General features: G+C 37.9%; 1 protein-coding gene across 1 annotated transcript; it reads right to left on the minus strand.

Moving 5' to 3' along the window:
* Positions 1–2745: 2745 nt before the first annotated feature.
* edn3b (endothelin 3b) lies at positions 2746–6977 on the minus strand. The gene is made up of 4 exons (XM_059333031.1): positions 6781–6977; positions 6449–6659; positions 2969–3127; positions 2746–2788 (listed from the first exon to the last, which is right to left on the minus strand). The coding sequence occupies exons 1-4, from the start codon at positions 6848–6850 to the stop codon at positions 2746–2748; spliced, it is 483 nt and encodes a 160-aa protein (XP_059189014.1). The 5' UTR covers positions 6851–6977.
* Between the last annotated feature and the right edge of the window lie 10043 nt (positions 6978–17020).

The following is a 17020-nucleotide window of genomic DNA, read 5'->3' on the forward strand; positions in this document are numbered from 1 at the left end:
TTTCTAAGTAGAGTGATACATTTCCTGATAACTCAAAATACATCTTTAAATGTATGAATCAGACATTTTTTAATCATCCATGTCGGCCATTAATTAGCGGATCCAGTTTGTCATAAATCACAGTCTTTTCAATCAGATCAAGTTGGACTTTCATTGTGCTAACGAAGGTATTTATCGTAATTATGAACAAATAGTTATGTAGTTTCACACTGATTGTAAAGCATTACATACAACATTAATACAATATGTAAACACAACATTATTATCTCTTATGCATATAATATTTTAAAAAGTTCAGATGCTGGTTATGTTTACCAAAACTTAAGAGGCCAGATTGCGGAGGACTTTGTGGAACGCAACTAACATGTAATAGCATTACATAATTAAATTACAATATCAATGTGATTGTCATCTGTTAAAGTTACTGAGAAAAAAATATGTAAACTACAAGTTCTACCGATTACAAAGGGGTTACATCTGAATATATTATTTTTTATTAAAAGCTTATACATATAACATTCATTCTGTTGGTTAACATCTTTCTGTGCAGCTTTTAGTATTGTTAATGCATCGCTATGTTGCCTGCATTGGTGATGTTTTATTAAGAATAGTCAGGCAATGTTACTTACATGGCCTGCCTAATAATGCTTGTTGCACCAACTGCTCATTCCGTTTTTATTTAATTGACTGATTTTCTTTTCTTAATAATTCTGCAAAGTGCTTCTATAGAAAATGGGTTTATTTTTGGTTTGGACATCAGGGCTTGTGTATCTGATACTAGTGGAAACATTGATATTCAAAGAAATTTATTTTGTAGCTTAAATGTGTTTGTTTTTTTAAATAATATTGCTATATACTCTATCGCCATAAGCCTCATATTGCATACAAAACAAATTTGATATGATGTTGTCATAAATTAAGCTAATTGAGCCCAACAGTATGTACAAGTACAGCTGAAATAATTGTTTAATTGAGAAAATAAGCAGCAGATTAATCCATAATGAAAATAATCATTAGTTGCAGTCCTATAAATAGTTTAAATTAGCTCCACCTTAACCATTAAACTCCTGCTTTTACAGCAATGCACGAGTGATGATAATCTACTGATATGATAAATAACAGTATAACCATTTTTCTTTCAATGCATGACTATTACCTGTTACAGGGTTTGGTTGTTTGTTTGTTTTTTGTTTTTTTTTTGTTTTTTTTTACAGCACAGCATATATCAATACTTTAGCCACTATTGAGAAGAATGTATGTGGGACTGATTCAAAACAACTACTGTGCCCATGTTTATCACAATGTGGGAACATGTCACCCACTGCAAAACAAAATTGTCTCATTAATGTGTTTTTAATAGTTTCATGTCACAGAGGAATTATATATATCAGGTTCTGACTGCCCAGGCAATCGGTTTTAAAGGAGCCATCTTCTCATGGGATTTGTTTACAATGATAAAAGTACAGAATAGCATCAGGTTACCCAATATATAAGTGCTCCACGCTACAGGATACACCATGTCCTCCTACCTAAGTGATGGAATAGCTTGTTAGCAAATGAGTTGTAGACTGTTATGAAATGTAACTAGGTGGTTAGGTATCAAAAGTAGTTAGGGTTAGGGAAAGATCAAGGTTTGGGTTAAAATTTCTACATTTCTTACAGACCTTGGTACATTACATAGTTACGTATGTAAAGTAAGTAGCCAACAGTGAACTTTGGGGTCAAAGGCCTGTGTTTGTTGGACCTGTCTCTCCATGGTGACCTCCTCAAAACACAGACTTTGTTGCTCTTTATACTATGTCACCTGACTTCATAATTCCTATGGCCAATATAGGTCACCACCTACCACAAATGTAACTGTTGGTTGTACAAAGCTGCTTGCACAGGCTACTTATACTTACATTTTTTGTTAGACAAATTTGGGTGAGACTCAATTGTGGGCTGGTCAATATGAAGTTCACTAAGGTTGTCATACAGTTTCTACAAAGTCAATGTTAAGTCAGCATTGGTGAGGTGAGAGCATAATGAATGTGACTGGAAGTTCAGTTGCATAGAGCACAAATGATATATTATTGCTTTAAGACGTGAAAAGAGCAAAATATGCAAACGGTCAGGGTGTGAATGCTTTCCAGACGGACTGTAAATACTCTCCTAAATCAAAGCTAAATAATATATGCCACATAACACAGGTGCCCAAAAGCTTTCCCCTTTTATGTTTGCTATTTTGATATTTTAAAGGCAGATATCACATCATCAAGCTTGCTTCTGCTTTGCTCGGCTCCTCGTGGCACTTTCTGTTTTCCAGCATTGTCATAGAAATGTCTTGGTGGTCCCTCATAGGTTGAAGCAGGCTTTCATTCTTTTGGAATAAAGAGTCAAGTGTAGTCTTCAACACGACCAGATGTGAAAACAAAGGGTTTGTCTGATCAAGCTTGACAGAAGCAAGGTCATTGGCTATTATATCAGGGTGGAAGTAATCCTCATGCTGCTCTCGGGAGGGAACAAAAAAGGGATAGCCTCCAGGGATCTGTATCAAATTTGCTGAAGAGTTCTTGAAACCGCTCGGCCTGATGGAACTTGCTCCAACAGTTGTGATGCTGAGGAATGTCTGCAGTGTCAAACTTCAAAGTTTTTTTCCTTGTATGTGAGTGTACCTGTGCAGGAAGGAGTGCCAAATGGAGAGTAAAGGGTTGAAGAGTCCAATCGCCCGAGGAGAGGAGCAGACGATGGGGAGACTTCAAACTGTCATCCAGGACCCGGGACCCTGTGGAGACTTTCCTCTGGGGGACTGTGAAAGAGAACATTTCACATTAAATCCATAACATTGAAGGGAAAATCCAGTGTTTTATTCAACATTAGAATCGTTTTTCTATGAAGGTAATACATGATAATCTTCACTTCTAATTCATTAATTCCCTTGATGATGTATATAGACACAATGAGACACAATGAGAAGAATCTGAATTACCTTGACAAGCAAAAACCATGGCACTGCGGGTCTGCATCATGCACAGCACAAACGCATCGCTGAGTCTTCGCCCCGTCATGGTCAGTTGCTCGTCCACTGACAGCACGTCTGATTCGCTGTGGTCCTCTGTAGCTCGACATCCCATAAGGCACTGTGCGTCTGAGAGGGCAGAAAAGAGGTGGGTTCTTCAGTAAAAATGTGGGATACATGTAACTGCAATTATGAGGGACATGGAGAAAAACACCCTGAAAAACAAATATTTGGTAGATCTAACTTTAGAGTGTTCAAACATGAACATAATATCTTCTATAAGCCTCAAGCCAGGAGTCATAAATATTCTTTTTTCACACCACTGATTGAGAGATCTGGCTCAGAGCACATGTTAGAGAAGTTTCAATTTCAGAAAAAGCATGCACATACGTGCTTCACGATGTGTGCGTTCAAAGCAATTTGAAGGCGATATGTTAAGGCTTTTAGGGTGTCCAGAAACACTGATGGTTCACTGAATCAATCTACTGTTAGTGATGAAACGATTTGCCTGAGAACATTTGTTTTTGGTGACTGTACAGTATTGGTAATGAAAAAACAAAGGCTTTTGAAAGTGAAAACTTGAAATGTTATTTCCATAGATCATGATTATGCCAAGTCCAGAATATTTTACACTTCTAAACTTTTCTAAACCTCTCGTTTGAAATATCACTGGTAATGCTTAGTGTCAGGTTGCCATCGCTTATCTTCTCAGCACTTTCCCCTCGCTTTACTTTCTGTTTCTGGCAGTCTGTGATAGACTTTGTAAAAAATAATAAAAATAATGCAAAGATGTTTGTGTCTGTAGGAGTCATAAGGTCTGAAGGAGAATCTCTTGCAAGAATCTCTTCTCTTTGATGCAGATTTGTGCAGAACGCAGGGAAAGGTCTTTCCATCACGGTAAAAAGACTATCAAGTCTGTTTTCATACTTTATAAGTGGCTTTCCCCCTGTGGATTTGACAGATTCTATCTGACTGCCTGCTGCCCGTATCTGATTGAATAACTGCTGCAGCATGTCAATGAACAGTTGTAAACCTGGTTGACCTCAGGGGAAAATAACCTATTAACCTCATAGCCTTAAGTGGCAGCTGAGGGTCAAAGTTCTGCTTTTGTGTGTCACCTTGGGATCAGGAACTGCTGACATCTGCTTGAGACTTTTGTCTGACAATGTAATGATGTTTTTTTCTGCATACCTGCCTTGTGAACACTATAGCAAGCTGAGAAAATTACTTTAATTGTAGAGTAGGGGATAGGTCACGGAAAGGTGTCCCGGAAGAACACCCTCGACATGTGCAATAGTCTTGGGGCTCCCCTGCAACATTAGTGGTGCTTTATGGAGAAAGGTGATGCACTTTCTTCCACTTTCCATGCTGGGATTTCTATGAAACTTTAGTTTGAAAGAGCCACAGACAGAATTATTGGGGGAGTTCATCTTTCATGAGCACACATATTAAAAAGACACCCATCGCTTTTCCAAGAATGTTGTGCTATCTGTCAATAATCCGCTCATTCTTCAAAACTTTGTTAATTTGTCTCAACTTGCTAAGCAGTAATAAAGTGTGCTGTGTAGTTTAAACAGCCAACAGCAATCCTGGCACAAGTAGAAAGAGGAAGAAAGAATGCTTTCCTACTATCATGCCAGGCATTTTAATATGTGGTTAAAAGTGGCAGAAAAAGGAATAAAAAGAACAGATTAGATAGATTAAGAATAGATTATGAATAACGATATTTTAGTATTATTTAAGTATTGCTATAAATCCGGTGTGCTACGCCACATGTTAAACACACTTTATGTAAGCACAGAAAAAAAAACACTAGCCTACTTGCTGTAGTTATGCCAACTGGTAAAGTTTACTTTTCATTGTTCTTCATCACCTGCAGAGCCAACATAACCCAGGAAGAACTGCTGGCATACCTCGGGCCAAGACAGGGTCCTGGGTTTTGGTGATGTGAACATGACTGCGTTGGTATTGCCAAGACCAATTCACCTAATTAAACTTAATTATGTTGGCTTCCTCAGTGTGAAACCGTACACGACTGCACAAGATGTTTATGCCAAAGGCCACTTCTGCCTGTCTCTAATGAAAAAGTTAATTAATCTAGATTAAGAATAATTTTATTTTTTTTTCTTAATGAATTCATTTGGTTTTGGCTAAAGCAGACTAAAGGCAATCCACAATGTCACACACATTTGCACCACAACTGCGTACAATTTTGTCAACCATAAGCCTTAAAGAAACCCAGCTCTGGTGCCCCTGTGGATTACTAAAATTGCATGACAGATTTCTGTAATCTCTGTCCACTCAGCCTCATAAAGCTCCATGCTGCTAATTAATAAGTATTCCAACTGCTTAAGACATCGAAATGATGCAGGAACTACATCTGTTCTCACATCTTCAGAAGGGAGTAGTACAAAATTCTGAACCCTGTACACAAGCATTCTCCATGGGACCTTCCTCTGTTTTCTCTCATATGTGTAAATATCCTGCCTTTCTCTATTTTATTATATATTAAACTCAATATAATAGGATTTATGACTAACAAAAAACCCCATCACTTTTGACTTTAATAAAATGCAATGGACGTCTTTAACGTTCTCTGACATTTTACAGACAAAACAATGAATCCATAAATCAAGAAAATAACCAGCAGATTAAGCAATAATGAAAATACTTGTAAATTGCAACCCTTGTTGCACAACTGTATCTGGTTTTAATCGTGCCTTTGATGCACATGGGGCATGCATGCAAATAAAAATATGCAACCTACTTCATCTTTTGATCATGTTTATATAAGCACCTTGTCACTCTTATACAGTGTAATTCCAGCTGTTTGATTCAGAAAAGTACAGATTTATTCTAATTATTATTATAAAACAATTATATATAACGCGGAGTAACGCAATGAAAAAAGTTGTAATAACCTGCAACTTTCTCATTTTAAAATACAGAGAACCATAATTCAGTAAAAAATTAATAAATATAAAAAAAATAATATTTTGCCATTACTGCACATTATAAATACACAATTTAGCAAAATAAAAAAATTCTGAGATGTCTCATTAAAACAACCCAACCATCAGTTTGATTGATAACTCCTTGGACATGGATTCGGAAAATAAATTTGTTGTGGAAAACGAACTCTTCAATTGTGACCTTTCAGAGCGGGTAAAGCCTCTGTTAGGCTTGTCATCACTTGAACCATGACTGCATCTGCAGCCTCAGGGTAAGCATTTATTGGGCGTGACTTGCAACATTGTAGCTTGTTTGCACCTCCAGCCAGCCACTTGTCAATCTGCGGTCTTAATTGCCACTTTATCCCCACTGACAAAAAAGTTATTGTGCAAGCCCGGAGATGCTTGCACAACAGCAGCAGACTGAGTGGATCATTGAAGAATTAAGTTATGCAGTTGCTATCTTTTTTTATAGTACTTAACAAAAAAAGCGTCTTACTCGGGAGTGTTGATCCAGATGATGTCCAGGTGGCAGTAGTAGACGCACTCTTTATCCTTGTAAGAATAACAGGTACAGCGCTTTGGTCTGGATTTAGCCTCCGTTGCCTCAGACAGCTGTGAACCCGCTGATCTCCCGGAGCCAGACACCTGGCCGGGGAGACGTCCGGGGTTGACCTCGGATGTAACCGAGGGGTCGGACGTCAACACACCTTGTGTAGCACAAGACACACGTTATGAGTAAATACACTAAGTCATGAAATTAAAAAAATAATAATAATAATATACGGGGGGGAAAAAAAGTTTGTTGCATCTTGCAGATACCAAACTTACCTTGCAAGAGAATTAACGCGAGCATTTTAAAAAGCATAATTTTTACTAGGATGGATAGTATCCTTGCCATGTCAGATATTCCCAAAATGAATCATAGCCCGATGAGGATGCAGCGCACTTGTCAAATTAATCTCCCACCACCGAGTGAAAATCCATTAACTTCAGTGTAGACGTCCACGTGCAGCTCATCTCACACGGTCCAGATGTCAAATAACGGATCAGAGGATGGGTTTTTTTTTTACAGCGGTTTACAGCTTCATGTCATAAATCATACCTATGCAGTGTGCAGTGAGAGGAAACTGCGGTTTCTCTATAAAAACAAACAAAAACAAATTGTTTTCCAGTCACACAGCAGAGTGTGCTTTGTATATATAAATATATAAAAAAGTTGATCCGTCTGTGGAGCAAAGTGAGCGACGATGCTCCCCCAAGTCACTCTACCGTCTAAAAGCCCAAATCCAAGGTAAAGGACTTTGGAGAGGCTTGGGTACACGCCCACTCCTGCCATAACACCCACTCTGTCAAATGTAGCAGTGTATGTGCACCGACATGAACTGCTCAGAGTTCTTTTTGATGCATGCAAAATAATACTAGTTTAAGATTATTAAAGATCATTTTGCACGATTAACAGCATGGGGTATTAATAATATTGTCCCAAATAGTACACTAAGATAAGTCTTTTTTGTTATCGTTGTATTTTAGGCTACTTCACCATTAAATTACATGCAAATGCACACACATGACTCACAATAAAATTAATCTGGACACACCAAAGAGTATGCAAATGTGACCTATAACCTTAGCTTCACATGTAAACACTGCCCTGTTATATAAGACACAGTCTGGGAGTAATAATAACCAGCTCAAAGGCAAAGAGGAGGTGCTGATTCGCAACTTCAGTAATAAAGGCATTGCGCCTAATATGCACCAACAGCTGAGAGCAAAAGTTCAAGGCTTCATTCCCCAGACAAAATGTTTCAAGAATGTTTTAAGAACATTTGAGTGCTCACATCATTTCTGAGGATCAATTCATGCAACAATTTCCAGACTGGGTTACCGTTTTGGCGTTTATAATCCTGCTGATCTGAACAAACTCACCCCAAGGCCATGCACACACAGAGCTGCTGCCACACAGGAGAATTGTTATGTCTCCACAGCATGGGCTGATTATGAGACACTGGGCCCTGGCACAGACATGCAGACAGGCCCTGCCACCGCTCTTACTCGAGAGCAACACAAACACACATTATGGCTGTTACGACTCTTTCTTTGTGGTTTTTTGATGAGTCTTTGTAGTCATGCATTTTTACTTCGTTTTTGTTTCTCTTTGTGGTCATTTTGTGTCTTATTGAATTTGTTTTGAGACACTTTGTAACTGCTTTTGGTCTTTAAGTCTTGTCTATGGTTGTTTACCCCTTTTTGAGGCAGTATTGCATCTTTATATGGTTGTTTTGTGAATCAGAATCAGGATCAGAGAACTTTATTGTCTGTCATGACAGAAAATCGTCTCACATACAACAACATACAGTGCAAAAAGCAAACTCGGACAATAGACATACCACATGTTTTCCTAAAAAACAGAATAAAATACCAAATGAAATTAATTTATGCAGGATAAAAAATTACGCATTAAAAATATGTTCAAAGCAGCAAAATGTCTGTGTGTGTGTGTGTGTGTGTGTGTGTGTGTGGATCAGCACCTTTTATTTAAGATGGTTATGGTAGTGGGAATGAAGGAGTTTTTGCTTTTCTTTGCTAGGGTAAATTTCTAATGGACTCTGTGTTTTGGCCCTAATCATAGTTTATGACTGTGACCATAGCCTGGTCATCGTCGTAAATCGTAGTTATTTTGTGTCTCTTTGTAGTTGTTTTACTCTTTCTCACTGACTATGATGTCTTTTAGTGTCTCATTTCTGTTGTTTTGCTGTCTTTGTAGTTATCGTGTGTTTCTTTGTGGTTGTTTTTTTGTCTCTTTGTAATTTCTTTGTATCTCCTTGTAGTTGTTTTGTCCCTTCTCGATGTTTGTTTTTTTTATTTTTTTATTTCTTTGTAGTTGTTTTGGTGTCTTCCTAATAATTTTATGTTTCTTTGTGGTCATTTTGAGCAGCAGCGCCAACAGGGATTTTGGGTCCACTCCCCACCACTTCACTACTGCAAACTATGCAATGCTAATACATCCTTAAATGTAATACTATTTGTAACATAACCAAAACAACATCCAAAATGAACTGTAGTCTGTTTTTGTGTCATCTTAGCATCATTGTGTGGAAAAAAGTCACAAAACTGCGAAGAAAGTATTCTCTGAAGGCGACAGGTGTGTAATGATAATAATTTAGGGCCCCTGTCAGTCATAGCCCCTAGAATTGAACTGATCTTCAGTCTCCTCCTGGCAGTCCGTGGCCTAAAGTTTAGGAATTGGGTTTGTAACTGGAGAGTCACCGGTACGAAGTCCAGTACTGACAGGTCAAGGACTGAAGTGCCCTTGAGCAAGGCACCTAACCCCCCTGCACAGCTCCCCAGGCGCAGTAATGTGCTGCCCACTGCTCCTTGCATGGTGTGTTCACTTGTGTGTAAAAAAGGATGGGTTGAATGCAGAGGTTGAATTTCCCTGTTGTGGGATTAATAAAGTAATTAATCTTAATCTTAATCTGGTTGGAAGGGGTCTCCCAGAGAAAAATTTTGCAGGTGAAGCTCGATACACATGGTCAATCTATGCTGCACATTCCATCTGCAGTATTACTTTGTCTTTAGGGAGGAATATAGGCTGTGTCAAGTGTTAGAGTGTATGTAAATATCCAGAGTCAGTCTTTTAATGTATAAATGTCAGACAAATTGTATGCAATTGCAGTTAATGATTTTACTTGTTTGTTAATTGCATTTGTTGTTTACATTACTGAGGGTATATAAATATATACTACAGTATATATTTATTTTTGTTTGAAATCGTAGCATAAAAACTAACATTCAAATGGCTTTCAGTGGGATTGTTCAAACATTATCTCAGTGATTGATGACTGCAATTAGACTGTACAGAAATGTGTACATGTGTGTAACAGGGGTCTTTGTTAATCTACATCTGCATTCTGAGGTATTTTGGTTTGGGGGGGCAGATGGGGGACTCAGGGGAGCATTTATATTTATCTCTTTTGTTCCATACACAGGAACCCCAAATGCATTTGTATGATTCATTACTAAAGTGCCTCTGTGCAGGTGTGTCTCTCGCCGTCAGTATAATGCACTAGGGTCTGCAAGTGATTCTGAGCTTTTGGATTCTGTTTTCTTTCAACTACTTTTGATGATGTCAACACCAGTAAAGTTTTCCAGAGTAAGGGTAAAAAAAATAAACTAATCAATCAGCCAAAATATCACATGTTTAAATAAACATGCAAGCGAGCTGAGCAGTTGCGAATTACCTTGTAGACCCTGCAGGACCAACAAAGTTGATGGCGCCACCTTTCCCGCAGATCAAGAAGACTGTCCAGACTGTAGGTGGAGGTATGCTGAAGACACCCAACATCATTTCAGAGGATTCTTGTGAACCTTCTGAAGAGTACGAAGACAAGCTTGCCCTTCTATCTGCAGAGGTTTGAAAATAACTGTGTTGGACAGAGGAAACAAAGGTCAACCTCTTCCAGATTGATGGAAGTGGAAAGAACGGCTAAAAATCCAAGGCATACTATCTCAACTGTCAAACAGAGGAGGTCATAGGCACCGGACGATGATCCTCAAAATGTGGCCAAAAAAAAACCTTTTATCGATAATAACAGTGGAATGCTGTTGACTGATCCAATCACCTGATTTCAGACCTGACAGTCAAATTTAACATGTGTTTCTCCTAGACCAGACTAAAAGGAAAAATCTACTGAAACAAGCCAAAATAATAAAGACTGCAGTTTGTGCTTGTGTGAGCATCATAGAGGTAGTGTCAAGTGTATGTGAGACATCTAGCAGTCAGTGATTGTTTTAAAACCAATCTATAAAAAGCCTGTCATATTGGCGAGGACCAGGTCAGATTCCTTTTGAAATGTATTTAATGTATGTCATTTATTTCAACTCAATTAAATCCAACCACTTTTGTTTGTGAGACACATAAAGTGCCTAATAGGGACTGACTGATATATTGGCCTGCTGATTGTATGGGGCAATACTGGACTATCATAGATATATTGGTTTCTGCGTAAATGCGCTGATATAAAAGCTTTTTTACATCTATGCCTCCTTTGGACATCCAATGGGGAGCTGCACTTCCAGTTCAGTAAGCCTCGCCTCCAACACAACTAAAACACCACACTAATCTATACAATTATCAGTAAGTATGTATAAAGCTAAAGACAGCTGCTAAGCTACGTAGCTAGCAGAGCTGAATAACCTAAACAGATGAGGTTAGCGTTTAAAGTGGCTACAAGAAGGAAAGAGATATAAGTGCTTAAGAAAAACTAGCGTATGGTTAAATAAAACAGACAACCATCCCATATAATGTGTAACTTTAACACAGTTAACTGTATTTAGCGAGAGCAACAAGCAGACACTATGAGTACATAAACACAGGAAGAGACACAATACGCTAACCTTTCACACCAAACGCGGTTAGCCATATTCTTACGTAAGGTTTTGGCCTAGTCTTAAATCACATGTGCACTTTACATTTTTGTATGCTGTGGTCATGGTTTATTAAATAGATTACATTTGTTTAAAAAGGTGGTTAAAATGTGCGTTATTAGCTACTTTCAATAAAGAGTAACTTAGTAAAGTAACTAGTTAGTCTTAAAGGTAATTTTCCCCAACACTGTCTATAATGCAGAAAAATATGCTTTGGTAATTTAGAAATGTTTTTATTACAAAGTTCATCCAGCAGAGCACACTCTGATCTACAATGTCTTGGCTAGCAGCACAGAATAAGAGACAAAAAGCTGTCACTGAAGCAAAATATAGCCAGTGTCAAGAAAATATATATCAGCATTTTGGAACATAAAACAACAACTTAACAAACTACTTAGCCCATTCTGTATATACGTTATAACATAATAGTGTAACAGTAATGTACAGAAAACATTTTTATTTCCTTATGTCACCATTGGTCCTAGAAATCCATGATTAGTTGGGCTCTAAAGTTGGAAGCTAAATGTGAATGCCTTTGGGAACTTGAAAGAGATAATGAGTGAGCATATGAAAACTGAAAACGCAGCAGATTATGTGAGGGCGTAGCCTACCTACAGCGCTTATATCACTATAATTAAAACAAACTTACCTCACAGAGCCTCCAACTCCAATTTCCTTTCATTGTGTGTTGGATCCTGGGGCGATCATTTCTATCAAACATCAGACCATCATAAAAGACTGGGGCAGAGGATTACAGAGGAAAAACCTGTAGTAATCTTGTCTGACCGATTATTTCATCATTGCATGTTAGAATGATTATCCAAAGATGAACTAATAGATGTAGAATTTGAAAAATAAGATAGTCTTTGCTGCTGAACTTGAGGTAGAATACACAAATGTGCAACAAATGCATGACGTGGGAAGATTGAGGCTTTTATTTTCATGCTTTGGCATAGAGGGCCAAAATCCCCCATACTGTTTATCTTCTCACTCTCTGGGTTATATACAGTAAGTGTCTTGGATGTGTACTTTGCTACTGAGGCATCCAGTAAACCTAAATCTTTCTGACTCATGATTGCCCTCTGGTTCCTTCCCAAATTCCCCAAGGCTAGGGTTTTGTGCCATACCCCAATTCTCTGGCACGTTCCCTAAGCTGGGAAAAAGAGAGAATTCCAGATAAATGAAGACCATATTCTGTTTTTGTTCCCCTGACCAGAGTTGTGGAGACAGAACACTATCAGAAAGTTGACTGTGTGTGATTTAGCGGTCACATGATGCATGCCTGTTTAAAGGTAGCATTTGGGTTTTTTATGTGAAGTATTTAGTGAGCCTGACGTTGCAGTGTGATAACATATGATCATGGATTGTTGTTTAGAATTTAAGTAGTCATAAATATAAATGGATAGATTGCTATAGTGCAGCTGACCAAGGTAATAAACTCACTGTATTCTAAATGCATTATGCAACACATTTAACTACTTAGATTTTTTTAACCTTTTATTAATTAGCAATGCCATTATAAAAAATCAACTGTAAAACCTACTTAAGTCTTCCAACAGGAAACCTGTGGTGTTTTCCAGAAAACTACATAATTTCATTCCTCCTGTTTTCTCCATCTTTTACCTCTGGTCGTCAGACATATGTTTTCACATCATATGTCACTAAATGTTCTGTATGCACACTTTCTGCCTGCCAACATCTGCTTATGAAGTGTCGATTATAGGGGAGCAGCGCAAAACTCATCACATGGATTCTCGACTTATTTGGGAGACATGTGGGAATGTAATGCATTCGTAGAGGATTCCAGCCACTACTGTTTTTCTTGGCCTCTTCATATGTTTTATGAGAAAACATTTTGGGTGTGCAAAGCCTGGGGATTTGCAGTCATTACCCCTGGAGAGCTGTGGAGCTACTGAGGTAGGGAGCATAGAAACAATAAACAGGTGGCTTTAACATCTCAGAGGCTGCAGATATGTAAGCCTGCTGAAATGAACACGAGGACCTGTGATGTTAAAAGGTTCTCACATCTGATAAGAGTGGGAAAATCAAGCACAGAAAGGAAGTGCCTGGGATGCAGAGTCACTGATGCATGGAAACAATTTTCAGTATCGACAAAAGCCACAGTACCTCCTCTTTATTTCTGGCCTTCCCCTCTTAAAGACCAGGTTGAGGTAACATACTCCCTGTATCAGTGGAACTGATCTAATTAGATTCTGTATGGCAATAAATGAGAGGACACCAGTGCATGTAGGCAGGCAAGAAGCCTGTCATAAGGGGCAATAATTTCCTCACAGTTTGTCAGTTGCACTTACACTCTAGCACCTTCAGTGGAATATTCTTTGTAGTTACTGTAAGTACACAGAGCGTTGATATGCAGGAGAGACGATCTGTCATGTCACAATGGCAGGTTTGAACTCAAACTATGACACTTCCTTGAAAATTATACTGTACAGATATCATTTATAATAGTAATTATATTAGTAATAATATTAGTAATTAATAATAGACCTGAGAAATTCTGTGTTGCAAATGTAATGTAGAAATTAGAGTAATAATGTAATTTGATTGGCTTTTGGCCTTTCACACTTCAAAGATTTAACCTTACTTGCCTTTGCTCATTGTCCTGAATCTGTGACATACCAGACATGTTTTGTCTCTGTGGAGAGGAGTTTGAACAGGGTGGATTCTGCAAAAACATCTATGGCCAAGCTCCATTTTCCACCAAGCAGAACAACATGCCAAGCTGAGAATTATCTATCTCTAAAGTCAGCAAGAGGCCTCCATTATGAGAAAGAGCTGATGCTCCTGGATACCACAGATTTCCTGCTCCTGGTTTATCGGGACTGATGAGTATCACTCACAGTAAGTGGTGGTATTGAGATTTATGCAAAACCCACAATGTGGTAAAATCAGATGAGCATAGGCAAGTGAATGAGGGCATGCCAAAGCAAAACCTAGGTTTAAAAGGACAATAAACTGAACAATAATGTTGGAATTTATTTTCAGATCCATAAAAAGCAGGGGCTTCATGTTCCAAAGAGACAAACCCATGTGTTGATACTGGAAAACAATTTCCATTCCAAGATATGGGTGATCATGGAGTTGTTTTGTTCAGGTTGCATAAGGACAAACGCATATGTGGTTAGCCAAAATGATAAGCATAATAGGTGCAGCCACTTCTGATACAAATTCTCTGAATTCACATCTGCCAAACCATAAACTGTTGCACAGACACAAATGCAGGAAATCTGCCTTAAATTAAAAGCTTGCTAGAGGTTGGGACCTATGGTTTAACCAATGATTAGGGATAAATCTTTTTTTTAACTGGGTTTGCATGGAAACTGATCTATAGTCAGTGTATTAACTACATGGCCCCAGTTTTGAAAATCAGGCAGGAGGACTGGGTGGAAGCTAAGCAATGTACTCCAGTTGGTGGGAATCAGCAAAATATATTGTGCATTTTAAGTGTATGTTATATTGAATATTTCCACGGCTTTACTGTCAGAACTGAACTGAAGCCTCTATGCTCTCTTAAAACTGCTTTGACAAACACAGTAGTTTTACTTCGCAGAAAACAGCAGTTGTTGTTCTAACACTGTTAGGTAGTTTGTGTTATTGTGTGACTTTTGGAAATCCAAACTAACCATTTAAAACTCCATAATGGAGTAGTGCCGACCGGCAACCGCTGGTCATGCACTAACTTTCACTATGTTTTTAAGTATCTCACACAACCCCACTTCAAAAAATAATTTAATTTTAAAATAATTCCTTTAAGAAATATTCTTTGCAGAGGCTTGTTTCTGAAAATCTCAGAGGACTTAAACTATTGTCTTGCATGAAATATAAAGCACTGAACTTGATGTAATCTGTAATGCTGCGGTGGTGTTGAAAACAGAAACTCCTGGGATTGGAAGCTACAGCAATTTGGGATAGTGCAGTAATTTCACTGTAATGTTTTTAGGGCATGATGAGGTTTGCTGAAATGTTTTTACAGCTAAATTAAAAATACTTGAATAACTGTGAGCAGCTGAGAAATAAACACATTCAGCTTAGATGTTCAAATGGGCTTTAAACACAGGTCTTAAGTAATTTTGCAACATCAAGCTTACTTGAATTACTTTTTTACCAGCTTAAAGATCAGGGGATTTCAGACAAAAAACACAAGTTCTATATTTATTTAATAAGTCAGTTATCATTCGTCACAAGCCAACTTTTGACATCTTGACTGATTGCTGCAGTCACAATCTTGTTTAATTTAAACTGCAGTCTTTAGATTTGACATATACAGTCAGTTTGGAAGAGATCGAAATATTTATGACACTTTAGGAGAATAAATTAGCACATGTATGTACATCTCCTCTCCAGAAATCGTGATCAAAGGGAATGTACGAAGTATGTTTTTCTTGCCTGAGGCTCGCCCAAGCAGATGATGTATGAAAGAAACTGATTCCATCTTATAACCAGCTGTTTTGTATATGAAATACTATCCCTGGCACATTTCACTAGATTTGTATTCTGTTATTTAATCTTTGCTGTCTCTAGAAATAATACCAAAATCCCTATATGACAGCCCTTAGTAGAAAAGCAGTTCTCCTAACCATATGTTATGTTTTGTAATGGATGTAATTTAAATGAAATGGCACAAAAAAGGAATTGATTTTGTAGCTTACATGCATGTCAGGGACATTTTGAGACTGTGTTTTGGCTCAGCTGATCCTATTAAACACTGCTGAAAGGCCTGGCCTATGTTCTTTGGGTCTACTACTCTGCACCGAGCCAAACCATACATCCAAATTCAATTTAAAGCCCCCTTAACTCTCGCCTGTTCTGATTATTTATGTCAGAGCCTAATGTATGGTTGATTGTTTGATTAGTGGTGGGTGGCTGGGTCAGAAAAAAAAGCACCGCAACGGCACTGGAGACTGTAATCTACCCATTTATTTAGCTTTGCAAAGGAATCTGACTCAGGTATGAGCTCCTTTTACAGAACTGACATTAAGGGTTTTAAAGCAATAAATGTAAATGTTTTTTTAAGGAGAGGGCTATAGATTGAGTGGCTATTGTGATTTATCATTCAGAGAAGAAGGGAAGAATCTCATGTGCCCCCCAGACAGATCACATAAAGGATAATCTGAGGATCAATGAGACATGGACCAGCCACAAGTAATTTTTCAGAGGAGAGTAATGCACTCAGACATAAAACAGGTTCCTGCTATTTAGAAAAATAAACAATGTAGTTGCAATCAATAACCATTAGATGATATGAGATAGGGTAAGTTTGCAGGGCCATGTGTTTTCTCATTGGTCATAGAGGTTCTCACTTTACCCTAAGGTTAACAGGTCAAGTAGGATGTCTACTATGATAGCTCTTGCCACTCCAGACTGTTTTGCTTCTTAATCATCCTGTCATCCTGGTGGTGTTGGGTGCAATTCATGGGCCATGTGTCCTTTGACTATGTCTTGTAATCCTAAATCATATAACGTTGATCTTCTCTTTTCATATTTTTAAATATTTAAAGTCAAATCTGAGCTACCACTGAAATAATATAAAGCGAGGATATAATCATATATATAGACAAATCCAAGAAGAAATAAAGTATGCGATGAACTTTTTTCCATGCATTTGCAAAGTGAAACAAAT

The sequence above is a fragment of the Centropristis striata genome, chromosome 5, assembly GCF_030273125.1.
Source record: "Centropristis striata isolate RG_2023a ecotype Rhode Island chromosome 5, C.striata_1.0, whole genome shotgun sequence".
Lineage (NCBI taxonomy): Eukaryota > Metazoa > Chordata > Actinopteri > Perciformes > Serranidae > Centropristis > Centropristis striata.

Bases quoted from the DNA above. Each gene is read 5' to 3' on its own strand.
- edn3b (XM_059333031.1), bottom strand. From the start codon at position 6,850: ATGGCAAGGATACTATCCATCCTAGTAAAAATTATGCTTTTTAAAATG. The intron at 6,660-6,780 runs GTAAGTTTGGTA...GTGCTACACAAG, and splicing joins CGCGTTAATTCTCTTGCAAG to GTGTGTTGACGTCCGACCCC. The intron at 3,128-6,448 runs GTAAGACGCTTT...CTGCCCTCTCAG, and splicing joins ATCTGGATCAACACTCCCGA to ACGCACAGTGCCTTATGGGA.